Raw genomic sequence first — 19,216 nt, 5'->3', positions numbered from 1 at the left:
AGGATTCCATTCATATGTTAGTCTGGAAAAGGCAAAAATATAGAAACAGAAAACACAACAGCAATTGCCCAAAGATATAGGCAGAAGAGGTTTTGAATACAAAGGGACAATATGAAGGAAATTTTGGGGGGTGGGTGTTGGAATTGTTCCATATCCTGTTTCTGGTGAGAATTACAAGAATTCAAACACGTAAAAGAACTCCTAGAAAATAGACACACACATACACACAACAAAAAGTGAATTTTACTTCTATAAAAAAATTACTACGGGGGTGCCTGGGTGGCTCATTCGGTTAAGCGGCTGACTTCAGCTCAGGTCATGATCTCGCGGTCCGTGAGTTTGAGCCCCGCGTCAGGCTCTGTGCTGACAGCTCAGAGCCTGGAGCCTGTTTCGGATTCTGTGTCTCCCCCTCTCTCTGACCCTCCCCCGTTCATGCTCTGTCTCTCTCTGTCTCAAAAATAAATAAACGTTAAAAAAATACAAATAAAAAAATAATTACTACGAATGAAAAAAATCCTTATTTTTTAATGTACCAAAACACAAGGAAAAGATAAATCAGTCTATGTATCAAATGTTTTAGGCTATCATAGCAGTATTATTCACAATAGACAAAACTCTTGTGTGAGTTTTGGTCGGTTTTGTCTTTCAAGGAATTGGTCCATTTCATCTGAGTTCTTAAATTTGTGGGCATAACACTGTTCATGAAATTCATTAAAATTTATTACCCTTTTAATATTCATGAATTAGAAGTGAGTAGTGATGGCTCTTGTTTCATTTCTAGTATTAATAATTTGAATCTTCTTTCTTGTTTTCTTGGTTAGCCTGCCTAGAAGTTTGTTGATTTTTATTGACTGTTTGAAAAAGGTCAATTTTGTTTGATTTTGTTCATTTTTTTCCTGTTAATTTCCTGTTTTACTGATTTCTGCTCTACTTTTCATTATTTCTTCTCCTTTGTTTAGGTTTATATTGCTTTTCTTTTTCTAGTCTTAAGGTGGAAATTTATTGATTTTAGATTTTATTATATGCCTTCAGTACTTTAAAGTTTCCCTTCCTTGTTTTTGTTGCGTTCTAAGAGTTTTGATAAATTGTAGTTTCATATTTATTGTTTAACTTATTTTTTTTATGTTTTATTAATGTTTTTATTTATTTTTGAGAGAGAGACAGAGACAGAGATAGAGCATCAGTGGAGGATGGGCAGAGAGAGCGGGAGATACAGAATCTGAAGCAGGCTCCGGGCTCTGAGCTGTCAGCACAGGGCTCGAACTCATGAACCGTGAGGTCATGACCTGAGCTGAAGTCAGATGCTCAGCTAACTGAGCCACCCAGGCTCCCCTTCATATTTATTTAGTTAAAAATATTTTTAATTTGCCTAGAGACCTCTGGACATATATATTATTTAAAAGTATGCTGGGAAATCCCAAATATCTTAAATATTTGGGATTTTTTTCAACTGTATTTCTGGTAATGATTTCTAGTTTAATTCCATTGTGGACTGAGAATATACTTTGTATGACTTCTGTTCTTTTGAATTTGTGGAGGTGTGTTTTATGGGCCAGAATGGGTCTTTCTTGGTAAATGTTCCATGTGAGTTTTCTGTTACTGTATTTTTCAGTTGTAAAATTCCCACTTGGTCCTTTATGCCTTCTTTTTTTTTTTTTTTTTTTTTTCCTGCTGAGAATTTCTTATCTTTTCATTTGTTTTAAGAGTATTTGTCCTTATATCTTGGAGCATTGTTATAAGAGCTTCTTTAAGATTTTTTTTCTGATTGTTCAACACATGGATCATTTCATAATATCCCCCACCTCCTGGCCAGGGAGAGCTGGCTTCTCTTGGGACGATTTTCCATCTCCGTCATTGGCAGCTTCAGTTTTTGGGCTTCTCTAGCATCCAGGGTGGAATATAGGTTTATGGAGCAGGAAACACCCCACATGATTCACACCACTGAATTATCCTTAATGTCTGGAGGTTCTTAACCCTCCTGTTTTCATCCACCTTTCAGAGACTTTTTATACTTGCTTTATCTGTTTCAGTCCAGTTCAGTCATAGGTATTGGGAAAGATAAGATGGAGTGTGGAATGGGAGAGATAACGAAGTGTGCTTATTACTCTATTTTGTCCAGAACTCCCAAGTCCTCAGTTTCTTTCAAAATAGGGCATGGGTGTGCCTGGTTGGCACAGTCAGTTACGGGTCTGACTCTTGATAGTGGCTTAGGTCATGATCTCACAGTCAGGGGATTGAGCCCTGTGTGGGGCTGTATGCTGAGCAGGGAGCTTGCTTGGGATTCTCTCTCTTCCTCTCTCTCTGGCCCTCCTCTGCTCATGCATGCACACTCTCTCACTCTCTTTCAAAATAAACAAATAAAAACTTAAAAAAAAAAATAGGGTATGTGATTCTTTTTGTCAGTCAGTATTTAATGGCATTGTTATTTGTTACTTCCTCTTTGCAGAAATCCCCAAATGAGGAAATAAGTAGCCTGGCAGACAGTGTGTATACTGGTGGGACTAAAGTGACTGTACCATTTTTATGTAAATCTGAAGAACCTGATTTTATTACCGAATCTATTAGTTCACCACCAATTTCTTCTGGAACTGTGGACAAACCTGTAGATTTGTCTACTAGAAAGGAAAACGATGCAGATTCTACAAGCCAAGGTAAAATTTGATAAAATGTTTACAAAAACCTTCTAGGGCATGCATTGCATAAGGTGCATCTGTATGTTTGAGAAAATAGGCTTTTAAATGTCAGTCCTAAAACCTCTTTTCCCTTAAAACAAATTTTGAGATGTACAAAGGTGCATGAGATATTTCTGATAATAACCAGAAAATCATACTGCCTTGCCAACAAAGATAATAAACATGTATTTTTATTGTTAGGGTTGTAGTTATTAAGGAATATGAAGCATTGTGACTCTGACCTGTCTACCTGAAAATAAATGACAGTAGTTTGCTTACATCGAAATTTTCTTTGTGATAATCATTTCATTTGAATATTGTTTGAATTATATTATCACGGAAGTATATTAAAATTTATGTATGAAGTAATTGTAGATAGTACAGTAGGGTTGTTAAGTTTTTATGATACTTAAATGTATTTTGCTCTACCTGTTACATTATATTAATCAGTTATAGTTACTCATGTTTGATATGCTTTCCTCGTTTTTTTATTTCCATTGATTTTAGAAGAGGGGAATCTTTTAAAATTCTATTCTTTTATAATTGCTTATCTGTATTACCTAATGTATTTCAGAAATAGTCTTGAATAATGTACAATTACTAGATTTATAGACACCTGAGAGTCTTCATATTCTAGAAGAGGAAGTAACTGCAGACCTAAAATCGTTTCTTACTATTTTTTTTGTTTTGTTTCAAATTTTTATTTAAATTCTAGTCGGCTAACCTATAGTGTAATGTTGATTCCAGGAGTAGAATTTAGTGATTTATCACTTAACATATAATACCCAGTGCTCATTGCAAGTGCCCTCCTTAGTATCCTTCACCCATTTAGCTCATCCCCTGCCCACATCCCCTCCATCAACATTCAGTTCCCTGTAGTGAAGAGTCTCTTATGGTTTACCTTCCTTTCTCTCTTTGTTTTTCCCCTTCCCCTATGATCATCTGTTTTGTTTCTTTAACCACATATGAGTGAAATCATATGGTATTTGTCTTTCTCTCATTGACTTATTTTGCTTTGTATGATACACCCTAGCTCCATACACATCATTACAAACGGCAAGATTTCATTCATTTTGATCAGACCTAAAATTTCATGTTTTCAGATGATGAAAGTAAGGCTTAGGACTTCAAGAGATCATGTAGCTGCACATTGTCGGAATTAAGATCCCCAAACTCCTGGTGACCAAAAATAAATAAGACATGCATTTTTTTGAGTGAGCTTAGTATTTAGCATAGAGAACACAAACATTCTTTATGCAGATCATTCCTAAAACCCCACGTGTGAATGAATGTTAGTTTTAGATTACAGAAGACTATAAAGAAGAAACTGTATGGTTCTATTATCTAGCTTAGTATAGATCTACGTCTTGTTTTTTTAAAGAAATTTTTGTCATGCTTTTGGTATAGCGTTCAATGAGAATAGTACCTGTAAACTTAATAATACTGAAATAGTTCAGAATTGGGTGCATTTTGTAACTTTTTTAAATTAAAAAAAAAATTTTTTTTAACATTTATTTTTGAGACAGGGAGAGACAACATGAATGAGGGAGGGTCAGAGAGAGAGGGAGACACAGAATCTGAAACAGGCTCCGGGCTCTGAGCTGTCAGCACAGAGCCTGATGCTGGGCTCGAACTCACAGACCGCGAGATCATGATCTGAGCTGAAGTCAGATGCTTAACTGACTGAGCCACCGAGGTGCCCCTGTAACTTTTTTTAGAGAAATAACCAGAAGACAAATGTTGCACGCCGCACACCCGACCCTCTTGGGAGTATAGAATGTCTATCCCCATTCTCTCTGGGTTCTGGGAAAAGCTTTGATATTCAGTATTAAATGAAATATTAAATTATTCTTTTCCTTTTGCCAGTGGAAAGCAAAACAGTTTCATTTGGATTTGGAAGTACCACAGGGCTGTCATTTGCAGACTTGGCTTCCAGTAATTCTGGGGATTTTGCTTTTGGTTCTAAAGGTAAGATCAGGAGGAGAGATTTTAATGGTCATGTTATAGAATCAAGCACAACTGAAAGACCTAGTTCTTTGCCACAGTATTGTAACTAAGATGGACATTTCTTCCCTCTTCTACACCCTCCAGTTTGTTTAGTGTTTTAATAGGAAAGGCTCTATATTTTACTATTACTTTAGACATTTATTAATATAACCGTTAAGAATTTTTTCTTAATCAGTATAAATTCTGTTGATAGTCTTCCCCATTCTGAAATGTAGATCCACTTTTCCAGTTTTGGAATAACCTTGATTTTGGTGCATTGTTCTTTTAATTATACTTTTAGGTTTGGTTTGTTTAATATTTTAAGATTTGTGCATCTGTATTTTTTAAGGAGGTGATTTTATAGTTTTCTATTTTTCCATTTTCCTTAATCAGATTTGAATATAAGGGTTGTGCTAATTTATTGTGATAAATTTATAATTGGTGGGGGTCTCCCATCTTTTTTCCATGGTTTTTCTATTTTTAGTCCATATTGGTATCATTTGCAGAAGATAATACATTTTTTGATTGTTTAGAGTTTATTGGCATATTATTTTCTCATTCTTATAATGTCTTTTACATATATGATTATAGTATCACCTAAATTGTTCTTAAACAAGATACTTGATTTGATTTGTAAATGAATTTTACTGAAGATATATACTTACGTGATTTATCTAGTTCAGAATAGCATTTTTTTTTTCCAAATACCTTTAGTTATGCAGAATAGCATTCTTTCCTCTCTCATGCTTACACTGGTTTACAGCATTCACCACTCAATGGAAACACATATAAAACTTTTGGAAATTACTGTCATGTTGTGTTGGAATTCATAACTTTACTGATGTCAAATTTTGTTATTTTTGTTTTAATGTATAGTAGCCTGAAGTCATAGGATAATAAGCAGTATAGTGGATACAATTATCCACAAAAAAAGTGTTAAATAAAAATTGATGCGTTAGGTTGCTTGTAATTCAGTGTACCTTTCAAAGTACTCTTGTCTGGACTATACAGTAAAGTGTAAAATAGGCAAGGCTCAAACCTCATGACATTTACTCCTCACCACCACTTGTCATTTTTTCAGTGAGATTATTCACCAAGCTCTTTGTTCAACTGCATTTCTTACTTTGTTTTGTTCTTAGATCTGACAGGAATTTATGCTGTCTTTTCAAAGAAGCAGCTTTTGGTTTTATCAGTTCTCCTTTTTTGTGTGTTTTTGATTTATTTTTAGGTTTTTTCGTCACTTTAAGGTATTAGTTGTTTTTTTTTTTTTTAATTTTTTTAATGTTTGTTTATTTTTGAGAGAGAGAAACAGAGTGTGAGTAGGGGAGGGGCAGAAAGAGGGAGACAGAATCTGAAGCAGGCTCCAGTCTCTGAGCTGTCAGCACAGAGCCCGACACAGAGCTCAAACCCACAGATTGTGAGATCATGACCTGAGATGAAGTTGGAAGCTTAATCGACTGAGCCACCCAGGTGCCCCTAAGTTATGTTTTTTTAAGAGGTCATAAATTTCACCAGAATGTGGGCATCATTTTTTTTTTTTTTTTACTTGTTTCTGGCATTGCATGGACCTTTCTCATCTTAAACTTTTTATTTAAATGTTTATTTTTGAGAGAGAGAGAGAGAGAGAGAGAGTGAGAGCACATGAGTGGGGGAAGGTCAGACATAGAGGGAGACACAGGATCCAAAGCAGGCTCCAGGCTCTGAGCTGTCAGCACAGAGCCCGATGTGGGGCTCAAACCCAGAAAACCATGAGATCACGACCTGAGCCAGTGTCGGATGCTTAACTGACTGAGCCAACCCAGGTGCCCCTCTGATCTTAAACTTTTTGTTTTGGTTGTTTTCAAGCTCAGAGGAATCTTTTTTTCTCTTCTCTTGCAAATGTGGTGATTCCTTTTTATAAAAAATCTGTTCATTTTGTGTTGTTGCTTTTTTTTTAATTCATTTTCTTCCAGAAGTTCTATTCACATAGGTCTATCAATCATTCTGTCTGTTGTGTAATATTTAATATGGAAACTAAGGGAATAATAAGTTCCTATTTAGAGGTCCCTTGTCTTTGTTAGTGATCACTATTTTATCATATTTCCTTCAGATTTTGTAATGTTTTCATTAAGCCTGGAACAGTGGAAGCCTCCTAGGTACTATTACCTAGAACTGTTACTGTGAAATTAATACTGATTATTGACATGCATATCTTCATACTATTTTCTGTAAAATTCTTCCTCCTGGTCCCTTCAGATCAGTGGTTTTCAACTTTTGACTTCATACTCGAATTTCCTGGGAGATCTTTTCTTTTATAAATGCCTGTTATATTGGGCTTTGCATTGGTATTTTACAAAAGCTCCTGTGTGATTCTAATAATGTACCCAACACTAGGAACCATTGCTTTAGAGGAATTTTGAAAATTTCTCCCATACCTCTCAAGGGTTTTTGGGGTAATTAAACCTTTTTCTCTGCTTGGGAGTTCCTGAACCAGTTATTTTTGAGCCCCAAACCTATGTATCATCCTAGATCTTTGGTTATTATTCTGAGAAAGCCTCCACACAACCTGAGGTTGTGCTTTTCTAGTTTTCAGAGCATTCTTTTGCAATATTCAAGTTTTTTTTTCTCCCCATTAAGTTGGGCTTAGAGTTATTGTTATAGTTATTTTGTGCTTTCTTCAAGGAGCTGAGTTACTTTTTAAACGATCTGTGATATTTTTGCTTTCTTAAACATTTCTAGTACTGGATATAGAGTTTTCTAACATGATTTTATCAGCAAGTAATGCAGTGTTAAGAGGTGTTTCTTTCCTCTAAGGTAGGCTAAGCCATCTCGGTTGAGATGGGGATAAAGAAGTCATTTTCATCTTCTCCAAAGTGTGAGGGAGAGTAACATTCTTTTTTTTCTCTGCATGGGAACCAGGGAGGTCGTCAGCCCCAACAGGCTAGTGCCTGTTAAGGATAGTTGGGAGTCCATGAGCTTCTCCCAGTGCTACCATCTATCACCTGGCCAAGAAATCTAAGCTGCAACTCTAGTTACTTCAGGGAGAAGTTGAGGTAGAGAAGTTTATAAACATGTGTTTATGCTGCTTTGGCTACTTTGGAAGTAGCAAATTTGGCCTCTGAGAGGATATTTTTAGATTCAAAAGTTACTTTTCTAATTTGATAAAATGTTCTATGAAATAACCTACCTTTGGAGCTGAGCTAAGTGTCCAAAATTCCAAGGTATGTACTTTTAAAACACTACTTCATTACTGAAAGTTCTTTTGTAGTTTATTATCAAATTTTCTGAAAGCTCTGATGATCATATCTTTGTATCTCAAAGCACAAACAGTACTAAAGGTACAGTGTGCTCGCTCCCGGAGTTGAACTTGCTAGAATAATTCGCACCATGTTTACTAAAAGTATATATCATATCATTAGAAATTATAGGGATTGATAAAGTAATGGGAGGGGGGTTAAAAGCTTATAAAATGAGATGCCACTATTTAAATATCCTAATTTATTCATCAGATAAAAATTTCCAGTGGGCAAATACTGGAGCAGCTGTGTTCGGAACACAGTCAACCAGTAAAGTTGGTGAAGATGAAGATGGTAGTGATGAAGAAGTAGTTCACAATGAAGATATCCATTTTGAACCAATAGTGTCATTACCAGAGGTAAATATTAAAGAATGGAACTCTTACTAACAATGTCACATTTTAAGTTTAAAACTTGACATAGCCTAGCTTTGACTTACAGAACTAGCTTTGTTTACATTTCTTCAGAATATTTACAATTTCAAATGGAAGCTCTTTATTACATATTATTTATATATATATATATATATATATGTAAATCATACATGAAACTGTTGGAAAGAACTAAATTTTTTCATAGGTCTTTAGAATATCACATTTGTTTTCATAACAAAATTCAGGTGGTAAAAACGTATCCAATCTCATACTTGGCAAAAATCCTTTCAATAAAAAGTAAACCACATTTTCTGGACAGTAATGTTGTTTTAGGCAAATTACTTGGTCAGTTTTCAACCACAATGGTTAATATTTCTTTTGAAGAATACTTTTTGAAACCTTTACTGTCCTATAAAAGAATGTATTACTTTCCAGAAGGAGGAAGAATACTACATAAGGGAAAAATGTTCAGTGACAAATCAGGTCTTTACTGCTCCATCCAAATCAGATGTATTCATAGCCCTTGGATATTACTATTTATCTTGATACTATAGTTCAAATTCTGTTAATGTCATTACAAAGACAATGTCATGAGGAATTTGGATGTTTGGAATTTGTCATGGAATATGTCAAAAGCAGGAGCTTATTTATCTACTGCCATAGGTAGAAGTAAAATCTGGAGAAGAAGATGAAGAAATTTTATTTAAAGAGAGAGCCAAACTTTATAGATGGGATCGAGATGTTAGTCAGTGGAAGGAGCGAGGTGTTGGAGATATAAAGATACTGTGGCATACAATGAAGAATTACTATCGGATCCTAATGAGAAGAGACCAGGTTTTTAAAGTGTGTGCAAACCATGTTATCACCAAAACAATGGAATTAAAACCCTTGAATGTTTCAAACAATGCTTTAGTTTGGACTGCCTCAGATTATGCTGGTGAGTACATTCAATGCTACTTCTCACTTTTTGAATTTTTTTTTTTTTTAAGTTTATTTTGAGAGAGGGAAAGCACAGGCGGGTGGGGGGCAGAGAGAGAGGAAGAGAGAGAATCCCAAGCAGGTTCCCCACTGACAGTGTGGAGCCTAAAGTGCGGCTCGAATTCAACGAACCGTGAAATCATGACCTGAGCTGAACCAGGAGTCGGAAGTTTAACCGACTGGTCCACCCAGGTGCCCCCACTTTTTGAACTTTTTAAAAATACATAAAAAATACATAAGACAATTGTAACAGTGATTTTAACATTAAGGTCACTGTTTTGTTTTGTTGTTGTTGAACAGATGGAGAAGCCAAAGTGGAGCAGCTTGCAGTGAGATTTAAAACTAAAGAAATGGCTGAGTCTTTTAAGAAAAAATTTGAAGAATGTCAACAGAATTTATTGAAACTCCAGAAAGGACAAGTATCACTGACAGCAGAGTTATCGAAGGAGACAAATCCTGTGGTGTTTTTTGATGTTTGTGCAGATGATGAACCCCTTGGACGTATAACCATGGAGTTATTTTCAAACATTGTTCCTCATACTGCCGAGAACTTCAGAGCACTCTGCACTGGAGAGAAAGGCTTTGGCTTCAAAAACTCCATTTTTCACAGAGTAATTCCAGATTTTGTTTGCCAAGTAAGTATTTAATTGTATGTCACAACTGAAGTCTAGAAAAGCGAACCACACTAACTTAGGAAATTTGAGTGTTTCTCTTAAGTTTTTTAAGATTTCTTTAGCTTTTCTGTACATTAGTTGTTGTCACCACCCAATTTCCTGTCCCCACAAAAACTTTCAACCTGAAGTAGTTCAAATTTCTAATATCTTGAAACCTGCTGGAAATTGAGGATGGAAAAAAGACATTTTCATTTTTGTCTTTCAAAATTTTCTTATTTTTAAGAACTATGTTTCTTAGTTTTCAAACCACATTCTCAAAGAAGTTGGGTGTTTAGAATTTATCCTGTAGTGGTAGTTCTGTGTGTATTTTAATATTTTATTCAGGATTCCTATTAACTGAGATGTTTTTTCAGGGGGGAGATATCACCAAACATGATGGTACAGGAGGACGGTCCATCTATGGAGATAAATTTGAAGATGAAAATTTTGATGTCAAACATACTGGGCCTGGCTTACTATCAATGGCCAATCGAGGCCAGAACACCAATAATTCTCAATTTTATATAACACTGAAAAAAGCAGAACATTTGGACTTCAAGCATGTAGTATTTGGGTTTGTTAAGGATGGCATGGATACTGTGAAAAAGATCGAATCATTTGGCTCTCCTAAAGGGTCTGTTAGTCGAAGAATTAGTATCACAGAATGTGGACAGATATAAAATCATTGTTTTTCATAGTAAGTTTTACCTGTATAAACAGTTGAATTGAAGCTTAGCTGTTATGACAATATGGTAATTATGTTCAGCTTTTGAAAATGGACGTTTCCAATGTACAAATGTAAAATTGCAGCTTATAGCTGTTGTCACTTTTTAATGTGTTATAATTGACCTTGCATGGTGTGAAATAAAAGTTTAAACACTGGTGTAAATCAGGTGTACTTGTGTTTATGTACTCCTGACATATCTGTATTAAAATGGAATAATATTAATCTTGTTAAAAGCAATAGACCTTCTCAAACTATTGAAGGATTATGATATATGCAATTTAATTTTACCTTTTAAGATATTGGACTTCCTGCATGGATAAACTTACCATTCGAATAAGGGACCACAACTTGGATAATTTTTATTTTAGATTTGAAATATATTTGGTAATTTTAACTGTTGGTGTGCTCATTTATGCATTGAGGCTCACTTTTGAATGGGTAAAGCCACAGAGGGTAGAGACTTAACCAAAGTGCTCTTCTATAATCCTTGCACCTCCTGTATAGTTAAATTAACTTTTAAGTAGAGTACCTTCTTTTCTTAAAATGATATGTAGTTTCCTGTGCCCTTTCAAAGGTATTAAATTAATTTTTACATTTTAAACAAGTTAAGTATGTCCTTAGTTTTTATTTTATTTTATTTTTTTTTAACTTTCCTGTCATCTTTCTACTACCTCAAACTGCAGCTTGGTTCTGATAGAACTTGAATTTTTCCTTGCAGTTATTGTGATAAAGTATGACTATTTTAAAAAGGTCTATACCATGTTCTTTGGTTAAAGATTTGCTTTATACTAGATTGTTGCAGTACTTTTCTCTGGTGAATTTTGTAGCAAAAATAAAGTGACAATTGTTAACAGCCATGACATTTAAAAAATTTATTACTTGTGCATCTAGTTGTTTGTTCATTCTAGAGCCAAAGTGAGGAGGACAGTTAAAGTTCTGTAAACTCAGACTGCCATATAATCTCCAGAGCTCCCAAAGGAAGTGATTTCTGTTCAAGTTTGATACACACTGAACATTTATTTGGAATAAATGTTCCAAATTTATTCCATTGGAATAAATGTTATTTTGGCTAATGACAAAAGTTAGGCAAACTGGTTAAAAGGCGGTGGGGTGGGGGTTGGGGAAAGGTATTCTCATCAGCCTATTCAATATAGAACTACAAAGAATCTAGTTAGAGTACAAAATTTTGTGTATTCCAGTTACCAACAGTGACCTTCCTATACCCTCCTGTGTTCTTCCCAGTGAAATAATTTCATTTTGTTTAGTGAAAGACAGTGGGAGTTTATTCCATTATTTGGGGATTTGGAAATAGGCAGCATAATACTCGTTCAACCACCAAAGGAGGAAGGGATGTCATGTGTGGTGTGTATGTGAGTAATGAGTGATGAAATACCATCACTAAATTCACTTGGCCACAAAGCCAGATAACGGAAATAAACCTACTCCAGTGTATCAGTTGAACTTAACCTGAACCTTAAAGACAACTATGGATGACATATATGCACATTTAATATTAAGAACTGGCTTCTTTGGAGACCTATGTAAGTAATATAAGTTGACATAAAGTGTGTTGTTTTTGAGCTAGAACCCTTTGACATTTTAGAATAAATTCCAAGTGAAGGCAAGTGTGCTTTAGAGATTATAGAAACCAGTTTTACACTATTTACTGTGCTATCATAAAGCATTAAAACAATGTATTAAGCTTTAAAAGCTAATAATACTTGGACCAAAAATTTGATTAAATGACATGTAAACTGACTTCCAGAATTAGTATTCCAAAAATGCTTACAAGTGGCTTGGGACATTAATGAGAAAGGACTGATTTCTCTTTATTTAATTGCTAATGCAGTATAAATCCACACTGAGATGTACTCCCCCCCCCCCCCCAAACTGGTTCGATTTTATATTGTCTCATTAAAAATCTGCTTAAAATAGAATATAAAAATGTTCATTATTTGTACACTAATATTTGATGGCAGAGAGTATTGGTTTAAATAATTTTCAGATAATACTTTAGTAAGATGATCTTGTAAAACTTTGGCATTTGAAAAACTAAAGATAATCCAGAGAATCTAGGATTTGTTAGTCCAGACATGCTGTTGAACATCATCGAGAACCCAAGCAGGCTACGCAAAGCCTGATTTGAGACTCAAACCACCAGATCATAACCTGAGCCAAAATCCAGAGTTGGATGCTTAACTGACTGAGCCATCCTGGCACGCTGAAAGCGGTATCTCCTTACCTGACGCCATGGTGGGGGTGGTGCCTGAGGCCAAGCCTGAGTTCCCTCTCTTGAGGGGCCACATCAGCTAAGGTGTAACTGCTGTGAACAACCCTGCTTTTTTTGGTGCCTTGGATACGAGGGAGGAAAACTTAACAAAATTGTAAGACAAGACAAAACACCATCAGTCAAAATAACAGTGGTGAAGGAATTAGTCATTAAAATATTCGGCAGGAAAAACATTTGTACCGCCAAGACGTTTTTAACATAGTACAGAGAGCCAGACCAAGGGGCCCTAACACGCGCGCCTCTGTCGCTGTCGCCTGCGGCGGAGCGTGGGTCCCACCATAGTGAAAGCGCCCCGGGCCGGGTCGAACTACGAGCGCTTCGGCGTAGCTGTTGACCCCCGAGAGGCGGAGCGTGCCGTGCGTCATGACGCAGTTCCGTTGCGCGAGCTCCGCCCCTGCGCGTCCGGCCGCGGTGGGTTTGAACGCTGTTCCCGGGGAAACAACGGCGGACTTGGTGCACCATGGAACCGAGGGTAGTGAAGCCGCCGGGGCAGGATTTGGTAGTAGAGCGTCTGAAAAGCCTCTACGGACTAGGGGGCACGTACCTCGCCGAGGTGAGGCTTCGCCCTTTCCTCGGCCTTGCCCCTGGGCCCGCGGGCAGGTTTCTGCCGGTGTGAAGCGGCCTGCCGGGCAGCTGCGCCAGAGGCCTCGGGGCCGCTGTTCAGAAGGACCCTGGGGGAGGGAGCCACTCTCCGGGGCTCGAGCAGCTCCGCCGGAACCAGGGTTAGCGAAAGGTAGCTGCGGGGGCAGAAGTCATTTGTGGCCACAGATGCACCATATGTGGGAAAAACACATTTTATATAAACAAATTCTTCACTGTAAATTCTTGAAGGTTTATGTTACTACAGGCATAGCATGACACTGTTGAAAGTGTATCTGAACTTTTATTTACAGTGACTTGAGCGGAGTTCGAAAAGCGATTTTAATTTATTTAAAAACTTTCCTATTTTGAAAAAAAATTACAAAGTTAAAGTTACAGGAATATACAAGGAACTCTTGAGCATTTCGCATGGATTTGCCATTGGTTAACATTTCGCCACATTTGCGTTACTATTAATCTTGGTATTTTTGACTCCCTACACACATTTTTTTCCTTTTAACTAAGGATAATTTGCCGGTGCTGTGACACTTTTACCCCCAAATATAAATACTTAAATGTATTTTCTAGGAATAAGAATATTCTCTTATATTTGCAGTAACAAATTGAGGAAGCTGACCATTTATACAATAATATGTAACATATAGTTCGTATTCAGATTTCACCAATTATCTCAATAATGTCCTTTATACATTTTTTTCCCTCTGGTGCAGATACAGTCTAAAGATGAGCATTGCATTTGGTTTGTTTTTTGTGTCTCTTTTTTTTTTTTTTAATCTGGAACAGGTTCTTAAGCCCATGTCTTTTATAATGTTGATATTTTATTTTATTTTTTTAGTGAGAGAGACCGGGAGCTGGAGAGTGGGCAGAGGGAGAGTCTTAAGCAGGCTCCAAGCTCAGTGTGGAGCCCAACACCAGGCTTGATCCCTGGGATCATGACTTGAGTGGAAATCAAGAGTAGGTTGCTCAACCAACTGAGCCACCCAGGCATCCCTAATGTTGCTATTTTTGAAGAGTACAGGATAACTGTGTATTGGACTGTCCCTTAACTGGAGTTTCTCTGATGGCTGTTCCTCGTGACTATCTGGTTATGCATTTTGGGCAGGAATACTACAGGGAGTGATGTGTGGGTTGCTCTTGTTCATTAGGAGACTTGCAATGTTGCTTTGTCCTGTTATTCCGGATATTAATTTTAACCAGTTGGTTAAGGTAGTGTCTACAAGATTTGTCCACTCTAACCTTTGTAATTAACCCTTGTACTTAGTACATAATTGGTGGGGAACTCTTTTTTGAGATTGTAGATTGATTCTTAATATACAAATTAAATATATCTTTTTTTTCTTAAGTATGATTTTTCAAATTTTGATCAGGCTAAATGGAAGAGAAGATCTCTAACCTCCCCAGGTAAGCTGATAGAGTATTTTGTATACTTAGGGGTTTTAACAAATTTAATTTAAGAGAAAACATTAAAAAAAAATGTTTAGATTTAAGACTAAGTGCCAGATATCTTGTGATATTAAGCTTTCTTCAATCGGGTAACAAACTAATAGTAACCAAGATTTTGTGGGTAAATGTAAGATGTCTTTAAATCAAATTGAATTAATTTTTTTGGTGTTTCAATTACAATTTTTTTTTTTTTTTTTTGCCTTTAGAAATTGGGTAAAGTATGGGTAAAGAAAACGGCTTTCTTTTTAAGGCATAGACTTTCCAAGTTACTGAGATAATAATTGTTGCACTGGAAGAATTTATCAAATGTACTTGATAAAGATAATTATATTGTGGGATTGGGTGCATTGGAACATTATGTGGCAATCTAGAAGTAATGTGTAACTAACCATTAGTCTTTTGATTTGTTGATACTTCTTTGGTGATGTTTTTACAAGTAAGTACAATCGTTGAATTTTGAGGTGATTGCAACAAAAACAGTATCTTTAAAAGTTTTGTCAGAGTAGATTAGAGAATTTCATTTTTTTCCAAGTTTATTTCATTTTGAAATTTGTAAACACTCTTGAAACATTTCTTCAGTGTGAAAAAAAGACCCAGTTATTACTGAGTCTAGTATCTAAAAACTATCTTAAAATTGTATTTTAGTTTGAAATTTAGCCTAAAATTTCCAACTTTCTAAAATGTAACAAAAAGTATAGCTCATTTAATTTCTGATGGGGTAAAAATTCATATTAGACAAAGGTGCATACATTTAAAAATATTTATAGGGATTCCTGGTTGGCTCAGTCAGTAGGGCATGTGACTCCCGATCTTGGGGTTGTAAGTCTGAGCCTCACATTGGCTGTGGAGATTACTTAAAAATAAAACCTTAAGGAAAAAAAAATTCTGAATTTCTTATCAGAGAAGCTCTCTTTGCCTTTTAGTCTCTGAATTTGGATACAGGCTAACAGTCTGTTAAATGTTGAATGTTTAAAATATATAAAATTAAAAAATAAAATGTTTAATGTTTGAGACTGATGAAATATCATGATTAGGTAGGAAGAAGGCTGAATTCTGAATTTTAATCTTTCCACTTGCTGGTTCTGTTACTTAGATAACTTCACTAACTTCTCTGGTCCTTAGACTTACCACCATTAGAATAGGGTTAAAGGCACCAATTCTGCTTACTTCAGAGTAAGCTAGCTGTTGCTAGGATCAAATAAGGTAATAAATGAAAGAGCATTTTGTAATCAGTAAAGTGCCATATTAATACAAGGCTTGATGCCTGTTTTCTGAAGTTTGCGTTACAGAGATATACACATAAGAAATCATTAGATAATTTTGCCATCTTACCTTAGAAGCCTAGAATGAGATTAGTATCTGATCTTAGTAATCTCTGCTTTTTTCTCTTTTGTTAACAGATGATTTGGATATCTTCTCATTTGGTGATAAAGTTGGTTCATCATTAAGATGTTATTCCGATGAAAGAAAGCATTGCACAACACCACTTTGTAGTTCATTCAAACAGTTAAATGTGAATTGGTAAAGTACCCTGAATCCTTACTGTTGCTATCCCCTCAGTGTCTAAAAAACTGGGAGATTAAAGAGTGGTTTGTTTATGTCTTTGCCTTTTTTTTTTTTTTTTTTTTTTTTGAGGAAGTAATAAGCAGTCTGGAGCTTGCTGACTGGTTATAGAGACTGATTTATTTTTACTGAGATCTTTGTTATAAAAGCATGAACCTAGCATTCATTACATTTGGTAGTATAATGGAAAGTTATTTACACAGTACAAAACGTGAAGTTATTTTTATGGTTATTCATCCAGGACCCAAATGAACACCATATTCCCTTTCTTTCTTTCTTTCCTTTTTTTTTTTTAAAGGATGTAGGATAAAAATGAATGCAGGTTTGTTGGGCAGTGATGTTTAACACCACATTCATTGTCTACTAGGGTGGTAAGCTGTATTTTAGGTAGTTGAGAGAAAGAGATGGAAGAAACCGGTCTGGTGAGTTGGTAACTACAAAATATGCATGATAGAGTGTTGGTCTGTGAGGGGTAAATAGTTTTGTAGGAGATTGTACTGTGTGAGTGAAATCAGTATAAAAACAGTGGAAGCTAAGATGAAATAAAGTTCTAAGTTAGGTGTTATTAAAAGCCAGAAATACATGGCAGAAGAAAGTGCTGTGGGTATCAACATTTTGAAATAATGTTAAACCATAAAGATGTATACATACACAAAATGAAAGTGCTATTACTGTTGTTATTACTGTTTAATTTGGGATTCACAAAGTAGCATTGTTAATCTAGATTTAAGATTTGGACATGAGGTAGATTGAATATAGAGTAAGGAAAGTAAAAAATTGTTTTTAGATTATGAATTTCTGGAAATTATTTTCTCATATTTAACTGATAGTTTTGTCATTTTTTGTTTTTATAAATAATCTGGGTATAATTTCCAGTTATAATTTGAAGCCTTTGAACTATGAAAGTTTTTATAACATTAGACAGTTTTTTCACAATCTCTAGTTATTATCTAATCTGGAATTATAGTACTGTCCAGCACAAGTAGCCACAAGCCACATGAGGCTATTGAGTACTTGAAATGCTGTAAGTACAAAATGCACACCGGATTTCAAAGATGGATAAAGAATGCAAAATATCTTAATAATTTTTATATTGATTATATGTTAAAATAATCTTTTAGATATACTGGGTTAAATATAATACATAGTTAAAATGTTATGTCTTTTTATGTTTTTAGTATGACTACTAGGGAATTTTAAATTATCTTATGTGATTGACTTATATTCCTTTGAACAGCACTGCTCTAGAAATTTCAACTTTGAGATCATGTTTTTGGAGAAAACACCTGAGATTCTAGTTCTGCTTTACCTTACTAGTTATGTCACCTGTCCATTATTTAAATTCTTTAGGGTTTGGTTTCTTCCTGTTAGGCATTACATTTTTTTAGCTAAAATTATAGCTGACATTACCTGGTATAGTGACCTCACAGAAATATTAGGAATCAAAGGAAAGAGATTGGCAGTTGTAGAACATTCTATAGGTATATGTTATTTTAAATTGTGCCCATTTGAATATGTAGAAAGATGTTTGTAGTGAGTTTTTAGACCATTGGCTGTTATTTTTCATATTTTTATGTTTTCCACTTTAAAATGTTTACTTGTTACTTTTTTTTCAATTTTTGTGCTGTTAATATTTGGAAAGCACTTTTATCTTTTTTAAATTCTGTAGAAAACTTCCAGAATGCTGTGATAGAATTTTTTATTTTTAAAGCCTAGATGATGAACTGGATTCTTTTCAAGATTTGAAGCAAAAAGAAGCAAAAGAAGACTTAATTGAAAATGATTATGGAGTTAGTACCTCCAAGATAACCAAGCAGTCTTTTAAAGACATAGAAAAAGGTAAAAGATATACTCATTTTAGAACAGTCATTTCTTTCATTCTTTTTTTTTTTTAATATTTTATTTATTTTTGAGAGAGAGACAGAGAGAGAGAGGGAGAGAGCACGAGCCAGAGAGGGATAGAGAGAGAGGGAAACACAGAATTCGAAGCAGACTCCAGGCTCTGATCTGTCAGCTATCCACCTGTGAGATCATGCTCTGAGCCAAAGTTGGACACTCAACCAACTGAGCCATCCAGGTGCCCCTAGAACAGTCATTTAAAAAAGTAGCTTTGTTAAGTAGAGCACATAAAGCTTATCCTGTAGTAATAACACTGGTTCTCTGTATATTTCTGTGATCTTGCATTTGTGTAAGCCATGAGGCAGTAATTGTGCTTATTGTTAAACTAAAGATGAGAAAGATAAACTTCATTATTTTCCAGTAGTATTCCCATACTCTCAAAACTTACCAAAATAATTAACATACTGTGTAGTATTGATTTTAGGAGTAGAATTTAGTGATTCATCACTTATATACAATGCCCAGTGCCCATCTCAACAAGTGCCCTCCTTAGTACACATTATTTAGCACAACCCCTTGCCCCACCTCCCCTCCAGCAACTCTTAGTTTCATCTGTGTATTTAAGAGTCTCTTATGGTTTGCCACCTTTTCGTTTTTATCTTATTTTTCCTACCCTTCCCCTATGTGCATCTGTTTTGTTTCTTAAATTCCACACATGAGTGAAATCATAATGATATTTATCTTTCTCTGGTAATTTCCTTAGCATAATATACTCTAGTTTCATCCATATCGTTGCAAATGGCAAGGTTTCATTCT

At 35.3% G+C, this 19,216-nt stretch overlaps 2 protein-coding genes and 1 long non-coding RNA gene across 15 annotated transcripts in view; 2 read left to right on the top strand and 1 right to left on the bottom strand.

Annotated features, from left to right (window-relative positions):
* Positions 1–11,540, top strand: part of RANBP2 (RAN binding protein 2) — an 83,008-nt gene extending 71,468 nt beyond the window's left edge. For 3 of the 4 annotated variants that reach the window (XM_023251533.2, XM_045053971.1, XM_045053973.1), the window contains 6 exons: positions 2,447–2,651; positions 4,539–4,640; positions 8,147–8,292; positions 8,971–9,244; positions 9,586–9,920; positions 10,313–11,540. In XM_023251533.2, the coding sequence (XP_023107301.2) occupies positions 2,447–2,651; positions 4,539–4,640; positions 8,147–8,292; positions 8,971–9,244; positions 9,586–9,920; positions 10,313–10,618 (1,368 nt within the window). In that variant the 3' untranslated portion in view covers positions 10,619–11,540. Of the gene's footprint in view, positions 1–2,446; positions 2,652–4,538; positions 4,641–8,146; positions 8,293–8,970; positions 9,245–9,585; positions 9,921–10,312 lie in introns of those variants that run through there. The other variant, XM_045053972.1, reaches the window with a different exon arrangement.
* The window catches only part of LOC123384402, a 34,667-nt gene extending 21,355 nt beyond the window's left edge, over positions 1–13,312 (bottom strand). Inside the window, exon 1 of the long non-coding RNA XR_006595441.1 lies at positions 12,908–13,312. This is a non-coding gene — a long non-coding RNA (uncharacterized LOC123384402). The remainder of the gene's footprint in view (positions 1–12,907) is intronic.
* Positions 13,304–19,216, top strand: part of CCDC138 (coiled-coil domain containing 138) — a 148,278-nt gene continuing 142,365 nt past the window's right edge. For 3 of the 10 annotated variants that reach the window (XM_045053975.1, XM_003983858.5, XR_006595440.1), the window contains exons 1-4: positions 13,320–13,508; positions 14,899–14,956; positions 16,399–16,519; positions 18,273–18,400. In XM_045053975.1, coding sequence (XP_044909910.1) covers positions 13,416–13,508; positions 14,899–14,956; positions 16,399–16,519; positions 18,273–18,400 — 400 coding nt within the window. In that variant the 5' untranslated portion in view covers positions 13,320–13,415. Of the gene's footprint in view, positions 13,509–14,898; positions 14,957–16,398; positions 16,520–18,272; positions 18,401–19,216 lie in introns of all 10 variants that reach the window. The other 7 variants (XM_045053974.1, XM_045053977.1, XM_045053976.1 and 4 more) reach the window with 7 other exon arrangements.

The sequence above is a fragment of the Felis catus genome, chromosome A3, assembly GCF_018350175.1.
Source record: "Felis catus isolate Fca126 chromosome A3, F.catus_Fca126_mat1.0, whole genome shotgun sequence".
NCBI lineage: Eukaryota > Metazoa > Chordata > Mammalia > Carnivora > Felidae > Felis > Felis catus.
The sequence above is the reverse complement of the archived record's forward strand: the minus strand, read 5'-3'. Positions and strand labels throughout refer to the sequence as shown.